The 16136-nt window shown below is 51.4% G+C and overlaps 1 protein-coding gene across 10 annotated transcripts in view; it reads right to left on the minus strand.

Moving 5' to 3' along the window:
* Positions 1-16136, minus strand: part of LOC121300389 (unconventional myosin-XVIIIb-like) — a 38354-nt gene extending 22218 nt beyond the window's left edge. For 2 of the 10 annotated variants that reach the window (XM_041228976.1, XM_041228983.1), the window contains exons 1-24: positions 15940-16134; positions 14382-14513; positions 11750-11893; positions 10900-11379; positions 10678-10738; positions 10352-10464; positions 9914-10078; positions 9542-9743; positions 9170-9312; positions 8818-8918; positions 8310-8373; positions 7324-7468; positions 5151-5342; positions 4964-5054; positions 4622-4814; positions 4285-4365; positions 3948-4095; positions 3662-3821; positions 3196-3379; positions 2804-2978; positions 1948-2057; positions 1712-1777; positions 1314-1442; positions 27-170 (exon numbers count right to left, since the gene is read on the minus strand). In XM_041228976.1, the coding sequence (XP_041084910.1) occupies positions 27-170; positions 1314-1442; positions 1712-1777; positions 1948-2057; positions 2804-2978; positions 3196-3379; positions 3662-3821; positions 3948-4095; positions 4285-4365; positions 4622-4814; positions 4964-5054; positions 5151-5342; positions 7324-7468; positions 8310-8373; positions 8818-8918; positions 9170-9312; positions 9542-9743; positions 9914-10078; positions 10352-10464; positions 10678-10738; positions 10900-11379; positions 11750-11893; positions 14382-14420 (3330 nt within the window). In that variant the 5' untranslated portion in view covers positions 14421-14513; positions 15940-16134. Of the gene's footprint in view, positions 1-26; positions 171-1313; positions 1443-1711; positions 1778-1947; positions 2058-2803; positions 2979-3195; positions 3380-3661; positions 3822-3947; positions 4096-4284; positions 4366-4621; positions 4815-4963; positions 5055-5150; positions 5343-7323; positions 7469-8309; positions 8374-8817; positions 8919-9169; positions 9313-9541; positions 9744-9913; positions 10079-10351; positions 10465-10677; positions 10739-10899; positions 11380-11749; positions 11894-12195; positions 12458-14381; positions 14514-15939 lie in introns of those variants that run through there. The other 8 variants (XM_041228978.1, XM_041228977.1, XM_041228979.1 and 5 more) reach the window with 8 other exon arrangements.

The raw sequence follows: 16136 nt of genomic DNA on the forward strand, positions 1-16136 counted from the left end.
TCCGAGGCCCCTGTTAGGAAGCGTACCTCCTTGGCCCTGAACTTGTGGTCATCGATGTTGATGTCCAGTAGGGGGCGCACTCCGCACAGCAGTCTCCACCAGCTCCAGTCCCGCACCCCTGCCAGCTTGCGCAGATTCTTCTGTATGCAGCGCACTGCCAGCTCCTGGACCTGCAGACAGGGAGAGAAATCCGTCAGGAATTCGTGCAGACCGTTCAGTCAGGAGCACAACCCGTACGTAACTAATACTAATGTCATTGTAACTGTAACCCTAATTATACCCTATCACTGAGCGATTCCCCTTCAATTACATATTCATTTTTCAACTGTATTTTCCACCCCTTTAAGTATATATCGTTTGTGTCTCTGTGGGTATTGCTGGAGTCAGCATGTCAATGTGAGTTCTTTCTGTGACTCATTTGTGTAATTGTAATTCGAATTGTTATAACTGCAGCATCATGGTAACTGTTTATAAATAGCACGGTACAGTAGCTGTGCCAGCAACAGTTATGAAAGACCTCACCTTGGGCTTGAATTTCTAATAGATTCACTTTCTGTTTTCTCTTCAACTCTAAAATATTCCCACATCAGCCCATGCTCTTATGTATCAGCGCACTCGCATTACCTAAGCACATGTGCCTGTTTGCGTGTTTATAGGGTTTGAAGGATGCTGTCTGCACCTCAGTGCTGTTAACAGTGTTTCTTTTCTCCACCTTGAAACCCACATCTCTATTGTGCTCAAACATTAGCGTGCACTTGCAGTGTTAGGGTTAGGCTAAGCAGCTGGAAGCGCTGGCGGCCGAGGTGGCAGGGTTTGGGGTGAGGGTAGGGATCAGGGGTTTGGGGATAGGGGCAGGGGAGAGGATAGGAGGGTAGACTGACCTTCATGCAGTGGTAGCGCTGACGGCCGAGGTGGCAGGGTTTGGGGTGAGGGTAGGGATCAGGGGTTTGGGGTTAGGGGCAGGGGAGAGGATAGGAGGGTAGACTGACCTTCATGCAGTGGTAGCGCTGGCGGCCGAGGTGGCAGGGTTTGGGGTGAGGGTAGGGATCAGGGGTTTGGGGATAACGGCAGGGGAGAAGGTGGGAGGGTAGACTGACCTTCATGCAGTGGTAGCGCTGGCGGCCGAGGTGGCAGGGTTTGGGGTGAGGGTAGGGATCAGGGGTTTGGGGTTAGGGGCAGGGGAGAGGATAGGAGGGTAGACTGACCTTCATGCAGTGGTAGTGCTGGCGGCCGAGGTGGCAGGGTTTGGGGTGAGGGTAGGGATCAGGGGTTTGGGGTTAGGGGCAGGGGAGAGGATAGGAGGGTAGACTGACCTTCATGCGACGGTAGTGTTGGCGGGAGAGGTGGCCCCGGCTGGCAGCCTGCAGCAACACCAGAATGTGGGTGACGAGCTTCTCCCTCTGCAGCTCCAGAGAGGACAGCACTCCATGCTTCAGAAACACCTGCAGGAGTGGAACAGGAACAAGAGAGAGCAAGGTGAGAGGAAGAGAGGAGGAAGAGAGAAGCAAGAAAGGGGCAAGGCAAGGGGAGGAGAGGAGAGGAGAGGAGCGAGACAGGATCTGTCTGTCTCTCTGTCTCTCTGTCTGTCTCTCTGTCTATGTCTCTGGCTGTCTGTCTCCTGCCTCTCTGTCTGTCTCTCTGTCTCGCTCTGTCTCTCTGTCTGTCTCTCTCTCTGTCTGCCTCCTAGTCGGTCACAGTTTGTCCGTCTCACCTGACTCAGGCCGACCGCAAAGCTCTTCTTGTCGAGGTCCAGCTCTGTCAACAGCTCCTGCACGGCCTGCAGGGAGAGGATTAGAGAGGATTAGGATCTGTATTTTATACCCCACAGCATCCCATAGCCCCTTTCTAGCAGAGGTATTCCCCATCGCCTGGGGGAGTGGCATAGGCACCAGTGAAGAGCTCATTGGGAAACGTGCTGTTTCTTTCTCTCTCTTATTTCTCTCCTACCTTCCTCTCGTCCGTCCTCATGAACACAGAGCCGTACTTCTTCATGATGGGCGGGGCTAGGGCCTGAAAGCGGTGTCTGAAATCACTGAGCGCCATGTGATCGGGATACCCTGGAGAGAGAGGGGGAGGTTTTCATTGCACTCATCCACTGATTTGGTCCTAGTGTCAGTAATAAAGTTTAAGCATTTGCATGGTAAATTAAATTTGCCTTTGTCCTGGTTATACTAACATTTACAAGTTTACCATGGCTTTCCATGATTTTTTATTTTTCTTTCTTTGCTTTACAATGCTTAGATTCTGATTTATTACGCTAAGTTGTACTTCTATTATAAGAAATGTATACACAAGCTGCTCAGCTGTGCTCTGCTCTGCTCTGCTCAGCTGTGCTCTGCTCTGCTCTGCTGTGCTCTGCTCTGCTCTGCTCTGCTCTGCTCTGCTCTGCTCTGCTCTGCTCTGCTCTGCTCTGCTCTGCTCTGCTCTGTTCAGCTTGGCTGAGCCCTACTCTGCTTGGCTCGGCTCTGCTCTGCTCAGCTCGGCCCTGCTCTGCTCAGCTCGACTCTGCTCCGCTCTGCTCTGCTGTGCTCTGCTCTGCTCTGCTCTGCTCTGCTCTGCTCTGCTCTGCTCTGCTCTGCTCTGCTCTGTTCAGCTTGGCTGAGCCCTACTCTGCTCCACTCTGTTTTGCTCTGTTCGGCTTGGCTCGGCCCTGCTCTGCTCAGCACGGCCCTGCTGTGCTCTGCTCTGCTCCGCTCTGCTCTGCTCTGTTCGGCTTGGCTTGGCCCTGCTCTGCTCGGCTCGGCCCTGCTCTGCTCAGCTCGGCTCTGCTCTGCGTGACCCCGCTGTAACCCCACTGGCTCACCAGTCCTGTAGAGCTGCACGGCCTGGAGCAGCTGAACCGTGTGGAGTTGAGTGCGCATCACTGCCACCTCCAGGACAGGAGGACCCTTCCAGTCCACTCCGTCGAGTTCCAAGCGAGGCAGCAGGCAGTGTAGGTACAGAGTGCGGGATCGCTTGATCAGGTTTATCAGGGCGTCCTGAGGGGGGGGGGGGGGGGGGGGGGGAGTAGAGAGAGAAGTGGGGGGTGTTGGGGGTGGGGGGTGGGGGGGGGGGAAGGGAGTGAAACCGATCCTCCTGCCATGGTCACTGAGACCTTCACAAAGTTCAAGCCAAAGTTCAAATCCGGAAGCTCAGCTGGGATATATAATACCACAGTTCCTATCTATCTGTCCCCTGCCCTCTTTCCTGCCTCACCGCCTGCAGCTTGACCAGGGCACAAGGCGATCTCCTCCTGACGGATGCCAGCCCACTGCTGAAGGTTTTTCTCACGCAGCCCGTTCGCTGCATAACCTGCTGGGAACTGCCCTCCAGACCGCCAACCGAGCGGCACACCGGCATGACCTTGGAGCGCGGGGCGAAGAGGGACCGAACCATCGGACTGGGGAAGAGGGGGAGAGAGGGGAGAAAAGCAGAGAGAGAGGGGAGATAAAGAGAGGAGATGGGAGGGAGAGAGAGAGAGAGAAATAGGAAAGAGTTCATCAACCTCCATGCCAAAGAATGACAGGATACAGCGAAGGGTGCATTCCAGGTCAGTCCAGTCCAGGAACTTCAGTATTTCAACAGTGCACTGACCCATCACTTGTACAATCAAGGAGCATGCTGGAGCAATGTCCTGGACTGGGCTGGGCTGGACTGGACCCCCAGAGAGTGGGGAACTCACAGGCTGGACTCCTGCAGGATCTGTCCAGCGTTGAGAGCAGATAGGTTAGGCTTGGCCCGGCTGAACCAGCCGCTTAGGTCGTAGCGCACGGGGTCCCTGCCCAGCTGGTGCGAGATCTCACACTGCAGGGGCTGCTCACATTGACGCACTGCAGAGGGGGCTGAGAGAGGTGGTGGGAGGGTAAGGGGGTTAGACAATTTTAATTACATGGACGATGATTGAGTAGATCCAATGCATGAATGTTTATACAGAGAGGCAGACAGACAGACAGGCAGCTGGTCCTTACTTTCATCGTCACTGGGCTGCCTCTGGTAGTAGTTGCAAAGTCGTTCAAGTACAACAGCCTCGCTGGACCCCGGGGTCAAAACCTCCTCATCCAGCACCCAGAGCAGCCCCCGAGGCTCATCCCCCTGCCCAGCCACAGGGCCCTTCACCTGGGGAGAGAGTCAGGGGAGAGGGGTTAAGAGGTAGTGGTCAGAAACATCTGCACACGCACATACACATCTAATGCATCCTGCCACCTAATAGGAAACACAGAGCAGTTGCCTGTCCAACCCTTTCAAATCTGCCTTTTCCATTTGTTTTCTTTGATCTTCCGGCATTGCTGTGCTTGGATCTCCTACCTGCAGTGAGGTCTGGTCGATCACAGAAACCACTTTGGCTGGACTGCTCTCTGGCTCCTCGAACTGCACTGGAACATTCTCCTGGGGGAGTAAGAGGTGGGGTCAGGGAGAGGGAGAGGGAGGGAGAGAGACAGACAGGACATGTCAGATCACATTAATCTTAAAGCTTTAGAAACCTGAAGACCCACCTTCCCCCACCCCCCACCTGTCTCTATCTCTGCAGTGGGGTGCTGAAGCCCCTCTCCCCACCTGTCTGTATCTCTGCAGTAGGGTGTTGAAGCCCCTCTCCCCACCTGTCTGTATCTCTGCAGTGGGGTGCTGAAGCCCCTCTCCCCACCTGTCTGTATCTCTGCAGTGGGGTGCTGAAGGTCCCCTCATGGTAGAAGGCCTGCAGCCGTTCGTGCACGTAGTTGTGGCACAGCTCCTCGAAGGTTCCAGCGCGCTCCTTGTTGCCGTGGCGAGGGTTCAGGAAGCCGGGCGTATCCACCACCATGATGGAGGCCAGGGAGAGCTGCTTGGAGGAGACCGACCTGAAAACAGCAGACAGGAAAAACCCTAGGCTTCAAACACGGCCTTGCTACTGGTCCTGTTTGCTCCCCTTAAATCCCCCCTGGTACTGACCGTATTGGTGCAGTCTGCTCCCCTCCACCCCAGGCCTGTTGGTCCAGTCCTGTCCTACCTGTTGATGAGGGAGACCACCATGGTGAAGAGCTCCTCGTAGAGTCCGACCGCCATGCCCTCCACACACTCCGCTCCGGACAGCTTGGGACCTGCGGCACCAGAGACAAGCCAGTGAGACACTGCAGATACCAGCAAGTAACGGAAAAGGCAGCCTTTACCACACTCACACACAGTCCTGCGCTCACTCTCTCTCTGCGTACCGTCAGTGCTGTCCCCTCTCTCAGTGCTGTGTCTGCTCGCGGCGCCCCTGGTGGCCTGCTGGAGGATGTGTTTCAGGTGGTGCTTGAACACGCCGGTGGACAGCTCCTCCCCCTCACAGCCCAGCACACTCGCAGCGTTCTGAGCACACTGGAACCGCAGGAACTGCTTCCTGCCCACTGCCATCAGGGAGAGAAAGAGGGGGTGGGAGAGAGGGTGGAGGAGGGGGAGGGAGAGAGGGGAGTTAGAAAAGAGGAGATAGGGAGGAAGAGGGGAGGGAGAGAGGGGGAGTTAGAGAAGGGGAGCAAGAGGGAGGAAGAGGGGGGTGGAGAGAGGGGAGTCAGAGAAGGGGACAGAAAGGCAGGAGAGGAGGAGAGGGAGGGAGACGGGATTTTTAGAGAAGTATGTTTGATTATTAGGCACCCCTGGAGGGTAAACAGTTTACCTGAACCAGTTAACCAGATTTAGCCTGGGTGTGATTGCTGGCCCAGCCCCATCATTTTCATGTCCCGTTTCAGCAAGATTTTGATTGAACTCAGGGCCAGACTCCAAAGCTGTATTCCAGGACTGTCCCCACGATAGATGAGCAAACACACAGGCAACCACAGCAATGCACTGAACACTTTATTTTAGTTTAAATTCCCTTTGTTATAGAAATGTCAACTCTAATCTCATGGTCCTGTATCCAAACTGCAAAAAAAAAATAAAAGTGAAGACAGCCAGCGAGCCAGCGAGCCAGCCAGCCTGCAAGTGAGGCTGTCCCCTCAGGTGCTGAAAACACTGAGCCAAGCTTTCCAAGGCCAGCTTCCTGAATTGCACTCAGTGGTGCTTTATGTAATCATGTGGAATCAAGCTTTTCAGAGCAGCCTGTCCACGTGAGAGTGCTGAGGTCACACCAGCTAGTTTCTTTTTCTTCTTTTTATTGTTTCACCCCCGATTTAGAATGTCTAATTATCCCGCCCCCCCTCGCCGCAGCGATTCCCCACACAGCTGCTCAGGAGAACTGAAGGTTGAGTGGGGGTCCTCCAATCTCACGACTGAGTCAGCTGCTTCTTTTACACCCAGGAACTCGAGAGCGGATGTCAGCGAGCTACCAGTCTCTGGAGGCCAGCCCTTCTGAGCTCTCTAAACGCCTGGCCGGTAGGGTCAGCTGTAGCACAATGAGGAGAAAAAGTCCCTTCCAGTTTTTGCCTCCCTAAACCGTGGGAGCGGCAGAGCCAATGCCCCCTTAAAAGGGAAATGATTTTAGCCACCTGTCTCCTCTCCTTCTCCATTGCACTCCACTCCACAGCCTAAGCTGACTCAGGAGGAATAGCCCACTGCTTTCCAGACAGTTTATTATGAATTAAGTAGTTGATTTGGAGCCTGCAAGCTGACCTTGTTAACAAATATGATGTATGAGAGATAGCTGGACTTGACTGCAGGGGAATCTCTGGCACAGAGCAATTTGGAGTCCAGGAAACAATTACTCTGAGCTACCTGGAACACGAGGAGGAGAAAGAGAGGGAGGGAAAGAGTGAGAGACAGAGAGAGAGAGAGGGAGGAAGAGGGAGAGAGAGAAAAGAGAGAGAGAGAATGAGGGAGATAGACAGAGAGGAAAAGGAGGACTGGGAGGAATAACGAAGATAGATAGAGAGAGCAGGAGGGAGGGAGAGACTGCAGTATGCATTTGTGAGAGTTTTAGCTTGGTGTTATTGGGGTGGGGAACAGCAATTCTGTCTCCAGACTCCCCTCTCTCAGCACTGCAGGAGAGGCGCTCTGCTTTGAAAAACACGTGGCACACTGCAGTGTACCGGCTCCAACTTAGAATAAAATCACTGCAGCGTGAAGACTGCCAAGAGCTCAACCCAGGGAGCAGAGCAGCAAAGAGAAACTGCAGCTCAGCCCTGAACGAGCAGCAGAGGAGCCTCTCGTCACAATGAAACTGCACTGGAGACATGCGCTGCCCGCATTCACTGATACGCCAGCACGCTGGGTAATTACTTACAAGGGGCAAGCTGCCGCTAGGGGGCCGACATGCTAGCACAGGTTTTACAGTTTTGTTTCTAGTAAGATTTGGAAGGCTCATGTATGGACAGTGTTGTGTGATGCTCTGCTGCTGTGGAGTGTGACCCATGTGATACATGCCACCTCTTTCCCTTTAACCCTGGCTGCTCCTACCTTTGCAGACCCCCGCTGCCCCCAGGTGGTATATTCCGGCTAGCACGTGCCAGATTGCTCTCTGCTCATTGGCTGTGAATCCCAGCGTTTCCATGGCAGCCACCAGCCTTCCGAACGCCACGGAGGCTTTCTGTTTCTCTTCAGTCTAACAGAGAGAGCAACAGAGTCACAATAAAACAATCCAATACAAACACAGTGATACCAACAGAACCAGCCACCCCTGTTTAAAAACTGAGCTCTGAGGGGTCCGAAATACATGGTTAGGGGCAACACACGGAGGGTATACAGTCAGAACTGATGGCGGAGCGGCCCCTAACCCTGGATTTTAGACTAGAATAATACATAGCTCAAGACAAAGAAATGGAACAAGTGACAGCTTGCTGTAAAGGTCTTACCATGCTGTCATTGCTTTTTTAGAATAAAGGTGTAAAATAATGAATAACGTCGCTCAATAAGTGAGGTGAATCCGAGTTCCTGCAGCGCCACGGTGTGCATCGGCACAGTCACATAGCAGCCAGTTTCTGTATGAATCTGAGCAACAGAGGAGGGTTCATTCCGCTCACTCTGAATTCATTTGTCCTGCAGCACGGTTTCTGTTTGCAGAGAGGAGGCAGCGGGCGAGCGCCAGTCAGTCTAACAGCTGGTCTGGGGGCCTCTCTGGCTGTCCGTACAGCAAGCAGGATGGCGCGGGTGTTGCACTGCAAACTAAAGAACTAAATAAAGAAGTGCAACTCTGCCTGCTGTGCTCCCGGTTAGGGAAAAAAGACTGGGGCCAAGGCATTTCACAAAGTCTTCAACCTGCCTTTGAAGGGTTTACCAAATCCTTACACTCATTTCTTTAAAGGAAGAGCGCTTTCACTTAGAACAAGGAGTTTCTTTGAACCAAGGTATTTCTACTCTCTGAAGGATAGCAGGCTCTCTGTGTGCCTGACTGAGATATGGTTCGTTAGATGGAAAGATGGTTCGGTAGAAGTCTGGTTCTTTACCTTCGTTGGTGGCAGGATTCCAAACGAGCTGCTCTCTGACATCTGGTGCAAGTGTAGCTCCGTCCTTGGAGAGAGGGAGAGGAGGAGAAGGAGTGAAGAGGGAGAGAGAGAGACAGAGGGAAAGGGAGAGAGTGAGAAAGAAGGGGAGGGAGGCAGGGAGAGATGGGGAGGAGAAGAGAAGAAAAGGAGGTAAGAGGGAGGAGAGGGAGATGAAGGGAGGACAGAGAGGCCAAGAGAGATCAGAGATCAGAGCACAGCCTTGCTGCCTTCATTCTCAGCACCTCAAACAACCACCCAGTACACACCCAGTACATACACATTTCTTGCTGTTACCCTTCACTTTCCACACGACTAGATCGCAGCATCTTCAGAGAATGAATAGACAGCCAGGGCAATCTGTAGACATCCATCGCCCTCTGCTGGAAGCAACCCTATACCTTCTGGGTTCAGTGTTAAACAGTACACACAGCATTAGATGACTGGACCCTGTTGGAATCTCCAGTGATACCTGAGGTCCGTGCTGAGTCCTGCCAGCATCTGTGCAAACACGTTGAAGCTGCTCTCATCCTCCGGGTGCTGGCAGACACGGGTGCGCTCCAGCAGCATGGTCTGGAAAACACACCAGAACAGAAAGCCTGTGTGTCACCATGTTGAAGGAAGCATTTTCACTGTTTCATTCGGTTACTTAAAATGCTGCTGCTGTTGCTTCCCCTTCCCAGATGATTTTCAGTGGCAATGCACACTGACTGGCAGGGGCACTACAGCGGCAATGGAGCTAAGACTTGGGCATCACAATGTGACAACACTGCCATTTGAACTGTACCTGGCAGGAATGAACCAGTCCTGGCCCTGCTCCATACCTGCAGGTGTGCGGCCGCCACTTTGCCGGCATGGCTGAAGTCCAGCGCCAGCACCATGGAGAAGCGCGTGGAGCCGCTACTGTGCTGCGTGGTCACTGAGCCGAATGACTGCAGGACCGTGAAGATGGCTTGGATCTTCTCCACTGAAAAAGACAAAAAAGAATCCACTTTCAGGTGGCACTTCTGTCACACAGCAGGCTTCTGAGCTGGGGAGCCTGTTTGCCTGCTGCACAGAACCATGTTTAACAATGCAGACTGACGTAGAAGTAAGTAAAGTCAATCTAATCCTAACGCTAACCCTAACTCTTAACCACACAACCCTAACCTGTACTCTAACACTCACTCTAACTCGAAACCCGCAGTGCCCCCTACCTGTCACTGTGGAGTCCACGCTGCCCGCTTTGCTCACCAGCTGCTCCAGCACACTGTGGCAGCTGGTGGTCTTGCCGGCTCCGCTGCGGCCCAGGGGCACAATGGTCTGGTCCCGCCGCTCCATCACCATGCTCCGGTACGCCCGCTGTGCCAGTGTCTGGATGAGAGGGGGCACCGCGCCTGTCTTCTTTCCCCTCCCAGTCTACAACACAGAAACAGCGGTTTCATGGACACAAGGGTGCCTCATTTCTATAAGGGCTATGAGGGTTTTCAATAGTGATTCTGGCTCTGTGTGAAGAGGCTGCCTGACTGAAGCTCTGAGTGTTTCAGCATGTGGGTGTGTGTGAGTCTCTCTCTCCCTGTGCTGCTCACCTTCCCCGCGGCTGCGTCAGGCCGCACTGAGAGGAGGTTGCGCCCCGCCAGCGTGTGGTGCAGCTGTGCCTGGTAGCGGCTCTGCAGCGTGTGCAGGACACTCGACTCGTTCACACTGACCAGCTGGGACAGGTCCTCCGCCAGCTCCAGACCAGGGGGGTTCGTCTGCCAAGAGCCGAGAAGAGAGGGGAGACAGGGGAGAGGAGGAGACCAGAGAGAGGAGGAGTGGAGAAGTGAGCAGAGAGGAGGAGAGGAGAGGACAGGAGGAGAGGAAATAGCAGGAGAGGAGTCAGGAGAGAGAAGAGAGGTGAGGAGACAGTGGAGAGGAGGTTAAGAATGAGAAGGAGAATGGAAGAGCGAAGCCATCAGTAATAAAAAACCATAACACTAATCTCCAACACTAACTCTAACCCCAACCCCAACCCTAACCTAACTCACCCGCTCAATCTTTTCCTCCTCCACCTCCACTACGGTCCCATCGCTGTCCAGCCGAATCCTGGCTGTCCCCTCGGGGAGATCGGGGGTCCCCTCGTCCGGCTTCAGCTCCGTTGCTGCACCCCAAAACAACACACCAACACTCACTCAGCCATTCATCCAGTCAGGGAAGCAACTGTTATTTGAATGCATGTATCACTATTTACATGCAATTTAGAGGTTACTCCAGAATGCTTTCAACAGAATAATCTGATTGTGAAGCCAAATGGATCAGATAGTGAATTTGTGTGAAAGAGAGGTACCACTCCCCTCCAGCATGGAACACCTACCCAGAGAGAATCCATCCTTCTGCACGTACCACACCTTGCCTGCCTCGTACCACATGTCTTTCTGTGAGGAAGAGAAGCAGACATCAGCGCTAAGAGCCGGGCACACCCACACAGCAGATCAGGGAAGCCTATTGCTTTGAGAATAGGGTCCCGTGTGAGACGCTATGCAATGACATCCTTACACACATTAATACAAGGCGTTCTATTTCCTCCTGGGCTCACCTGCTCTGATTCCAATCTGCCCTCTGCAGTTCCATCTCTTTCCACCTCCACCTGCTCTTCTGTTGCGTTCTTCACACAGTTCCTCTCTCTTTCATTCTCTTCTGATTCTTCCCCTCTCTCCTCTTCCTCTCGTTTTTCTGTTTTCCCCGCTAAAGGATCCTCATGCCTGGAACGAGAGCGGGAATCTTCCGGTTTGGTTTCAATGGCTACCTCCTTTTCCTGTTTGTGCGGCCCAAGTTCCTGTTTCTGTGCGATCCCGTTAGTTGCAGAGTGAGAAACTGTCCCTCCTGGCTCTGGTGACATCAGCCTCCTCGAGGGTTTCCTAGCATTCGCGGCAGGGCGGCCTTTTCCCTCTGTCTCACCATGGAGACCGTTGACCAACAGCGCGGCTTGGCTGGCCATCTCTGCCTCTGGGAGCGTGTTCTCCTTTGCAGGAAGCAGGAAGGGGAGCACCAGGTTGTCACTGAGCTTGCTGGGCTGCTGCAAGAGAGACGCAAACCCCTGAGAAATGTTATACAGCACCTCTCACACATCACAAAGAGCCGATCAACCCACACATGATACTGAAGAGCACAAACCTTCCCACTATAACATCCCAAAAATCCTGAAGAGAAGAAGTTTGTGACTGGCCCTTTGCACTAGAGATAGACCCCAAACAAACATACTTTATTACACTCTATGAGTGACAAAAGAGAAATGAAAAGAAGAAAGACGCCCACCACCCTCCCCCTCAATATGATCGGCAGTGTGGCATCATTTCAATGATATCAGTGTAATAAACCCCTAGCCCTTGTTAATAGCTCAGTAATAGATTGTTACTAGCAGGTCGTTACTCCTTTGTCTCACTCACAGGCTTCTCCTCCTTGATTTCGGGCTCCTTTTTCTTGGCCTCCTTCTCAGTCTCACGGACCAGTTGCTTGATGAAGCCCCCTGGCACAACGGAGAGAGGCGGGGGTGGGACGGGGGGCGGAGGGGGCTTGTCTTCCTCCTTGATCTGTTTGTAGGAACTAGACAAACATGTTTTCCCCCCACCACACCAGGGGGGGGGGTCAGAGTGCGGCGCAACCAGTGAGGAGACCCACGCTGACCAACTGGTCCAGACAGCCAGTAATGGGAAAAACCAGGGTCACGAAACCTGTCTGCACAAGATAGTCTAGTCTTGTACAAGCAGAACCAAAGGTGTGTCTGCTATTAGGAATGGATACTAGGCAGTTACACAGTGCAGCTGGACCTGGCTGGTGCTTGCAGCTCTTTGTTACACTTTGGCTGCAGTTCAGCATGTTTTTATAGACACACCTTCAGCACAGTCTCCCTCACTCCAGCGTTCGCCATGTCCTCGCAGCTTCAGGTTTATTACAAGGAATGGGTTCCTAATTATGGCTGGATTGCAATAGAGGTTGTGTAATTAGACCTTGTAAACACATTCGGCTACACAGTGTATGACTCATGCGCTCGTTCCAAGCTTGACTGTCTCTACAGTCATTTCAGGGAGGCACTAAACATGCAGGATCAAGCTACTGCATTCCACTGACAATATGACAAGATCAGCCATTTGAGATCTTAGAATTGGAGATGAGATATAAGCTGCAATGTTAAACACACCCCCCCAAAGCAATAGAAGGTACTGGTAATGACAGACGCCGACCTCACCCAGCCGAGAAGAGGAGCAGCAACATCTGGCTCTACGTTTCAGAGAGAAACGCAAGCAGCACACTTACATCCTGCTAACCCTGCAGCACAGCACACTTACATCGTGCTAACCTGCAGCACAGCACACTTACATCGTGCTAACCCTGCAGCACAGCACACTTACATCGTGCTAACCTGCAGCACAGCAAGCCTGCTACATGTGCTCCCGCTGCATGTCAATAACTGTCAAGAGATGAGGAAACTGGAGCAGGACAGCTTGCAATCTCCAGCTACTGTGCGATATGCAGCCCCCTTTACCTGGACCAGTGTTAAACCTTAAACAGACTGTAATCTCTAGCTACTGTGGACCCTGTGTACTGTCTATTATAAGACAGGAGATCATGTGTACTGTATATTATAAGAGAGAGACTCTGTGTACTGTCTATTATAAGAGAGGAGACTCTGTGTACTGTCCATTATAATAGAGGAGATCCTGTATACTGTCTATTATAAGAGAGGAGACCCTGTGTACTGTCCATTATAAGAGAGAGACCCTGTGTACTGTCCATTACAAGAGAGGAGACCCTGTATACTGTCTATTATAAGAGAGGAGATCATGTGTACTGTATATTATAAGAGAGAGACCCTGTGTACTGTCCATTATAAGAGAGGAGACCCTGTGTACTGTCCATTATAAGAGAGGAGACCATGCAGAGAGACCCGGTGTACTGTCTATTATAAGAGAGAGACCCTGTGTACTGTCCATTATAAGAGAGGAGACCATGCAGAGAGACCCTGTGTACTGTCTATTATAAGAGAGAGACCCTGTGTATTGTCTATTATAAGAGAGGAGACCCTGTGTACTGTCCATTATAAGAGAGAGACCCTGTGTACTGTCTATTATAAGAGAGGAGACCCTGTGTATTGCTGTATCTTCTATACCTGCTGGATGATGCGAGATTTCCAAACCCTGGAGTGTCATCTCCACCTCACACTCTAAACATATCAGATGATGGTCCTGGCAAACGGACAGGACCCTGCAGTGCAATGTTGCAGCAGTCACTGGCACTGCTGTCAGATCACACGTCTACCAAATACCGCGTCTGAAAACCCTGCTCATAATAGTTAGAGAGGAGCCAGCTTTAAAACACATCCAGAACACAAGCTGAACCACTAACTGTGGGCTCAGTCAGAGCCCAGTTCAATTCATTTTATTCTAGTTGAGGAGGGAAAATAAGAAGTTATTTTCACTGTATCATGTGCTCACTGTTGCCTCAGTTCACTCTAGATTAACATGGCTCCATATCTGTTGTTAATTGCATGGGTTTATTACAGCTACGACAAATGCACATTTCTCTGCAACAAAAACACACAAAAACAACAGCCACTGGTCCCAGATCTTGTATAGGATCGAACAGACAGCAATGGCTAAGGCAACATAATGCTTTCACAGAGAAGGATGGTATAGACAACGTGTAGCACAGAGCCAGGGTCTGAGGGAGAGTGGAGGACAGTTTTCATGGTAATGGAAGATTGCAATGAGACATTTCCTTTCATATCTCAATGTAGACTACACCTGGCTGGAATGCACCTGCTCTGTAGTGTATACCCCATATATAATGTGCTGTGCTACAGGACTAGAATGCATGTACAGTAGACAGGAGATACACTTGCAGTACACTTTGTGGGAGAACTAGAGTTTTGGAACTGTGTTGCATAACCACAGCATGGACCACAGCAGGACCTGGCACACCGAGGACAGGGAGAGGGGGGGCACCCCCCGCCAGGAGGAACGTGCGCCATGCTCACAGCCACAGCCTCTCCGCAGGCACATGCAAGACCAGGACACCTTCCTTCTGCTCCCAGAGCGCGAGACGGGAGGACAGCGCCATGCTGGCACTGCGGTTCTTCAGGATCCTCTTCGGGGAATGCGGTCAGGGCTGTGAGCCGAGGGAAGACAGGGGGCAAGGAAGACGGGTCCTCAACTTGGCAGAAGAAACATTAGACAAACAAAACAAAAGAGTAAGAGAGCGTACGAGATAACCAAGACGCGTGAAGCTGCTGTCTGCTACACACGCCTCTCTGAGCTCTGCACAGCGGCATCTCAAAGTGTCATCTATACTCTGCCATGACACGCCCTAACAATGTCTGCATAGCTACAGCACGGTGTGTTTAACAGCTTTGACTCAAGGGCAGGTTTGCAGAATGGTCTGCTTGTGGATCTCAACTGTACCTTTACTCAGGGAGCAAGAGAGCACATATTATTAATATGAGGTCCTAACCACTCAGCTCAGACCCATTCTACTGAACTCAGACAAAAGCTGAAGTGGGAACAGCTAGTAAAATAGCTGACATAAACAACGGACAGCATTAAACAGAGTGACCTCGTCTTAAACCGTTTCACAGCCCGAACTATGCGTGGAGATACTACCCCAAAGTCACTAATTTTGCTCTAAAGAGCCGACTTCCGAACATTTTGCTATGTTTAATAAATCTTTGTCAAGGGAAAGTGTTTGAAAACAAACAGCGGAGGTGCTGCTAGGCTCTTGATGCCATGGTAACTGCACATTTCTATTTAAATCTATTAATGTGTTTGTGATGTCATTTACTACATAGTTAATGATGTAACGATCTACTGTTCCTTCCAGTTAGAGCTTCAGACATCATGGGATTGAGTCTAGGTATCCATTGTTTGCTTTATTCTTCTATATTGCACAGGTTTATTTGTGGATTTTGAATAGGTGGAAGAAAACCAGACATGGAAAAGCCAGCTATTGTGACAGGCTTGTCCTTTCAAGGGCTGCATCTCAGTGGGACTCAATGCAACAGTCCTGCTCTTTGAGGCATGTTCATTTGTACAGTAATAGCATAAATACATAAGTAAAACAAAAAAATAATAAAATAAATAACCAGGATATCAGTTACAGTGTTCTACAACGACCTCATAAAAACATTACAATAATAATAATAATAATAATAATAACAATCATCCTCCCCTTTCCAAAACCAGCCTGAAAACATAATTCTTAAACACTAGCAAACAGATACTTACTGCACCCCAGTCCTAGTAACTTCGGGGGTAGATAAAACAGAGCATGCCCCTGGCCTCAGAACAGCATTGCCAGGACACAGAGGGTTAATAACTCCACAGCAGTGACTGCCCTGGGTCCTGTGCATCTAGCTTCTAACAAACCAAACCTGGACATGAGCTCCAGCAGCCATTGAGACTGGAACAAGAGCTGAACAAACCCTGCTGAGAAGCACTGGAGCTGCTAAAAATAACCAGAGCTAGAGTTTTCTCTCGGGCCTGATCTCAACTCCAAGCAAACAACCAAGCCTGCTTGAAAACCAGACCGCTTTTTAAACCTGAAAACGACTCGGCGCTCGTCTAGCGTGTTCTTTTTGTTTTACCTTGTGTGGAATTCCTCCTGTGTGAGTGGACCGGTGGTTAGTATAAATCCTCAGGTTTCTCTCCTCGAGGCAGCTATGGGAACCTGCTGCCCAGCAGACAGACACAGAGCAGATGGGACAGGGAGCAATGTGATTGGGAGATTCTGTCACACACTGTCTCACTTGCACAGTCACACACTCACACACCAGCCCCCATC

This window comes from Polyodon spathula, chromosome 25 (assembly GCF_017654505.1).
Source record: "Polyodon spathula isolate WHYD16114869_AA chromosome 25, ASM1765450v1, whole genome shotgun sequence".
Classification (NCBI taxonomy): Eukaryota; Metazoa; Chordata; class Actinopteri; order Acipenseriformes; family Polyodontidae; genus Polyodon; species Polyodon spathula.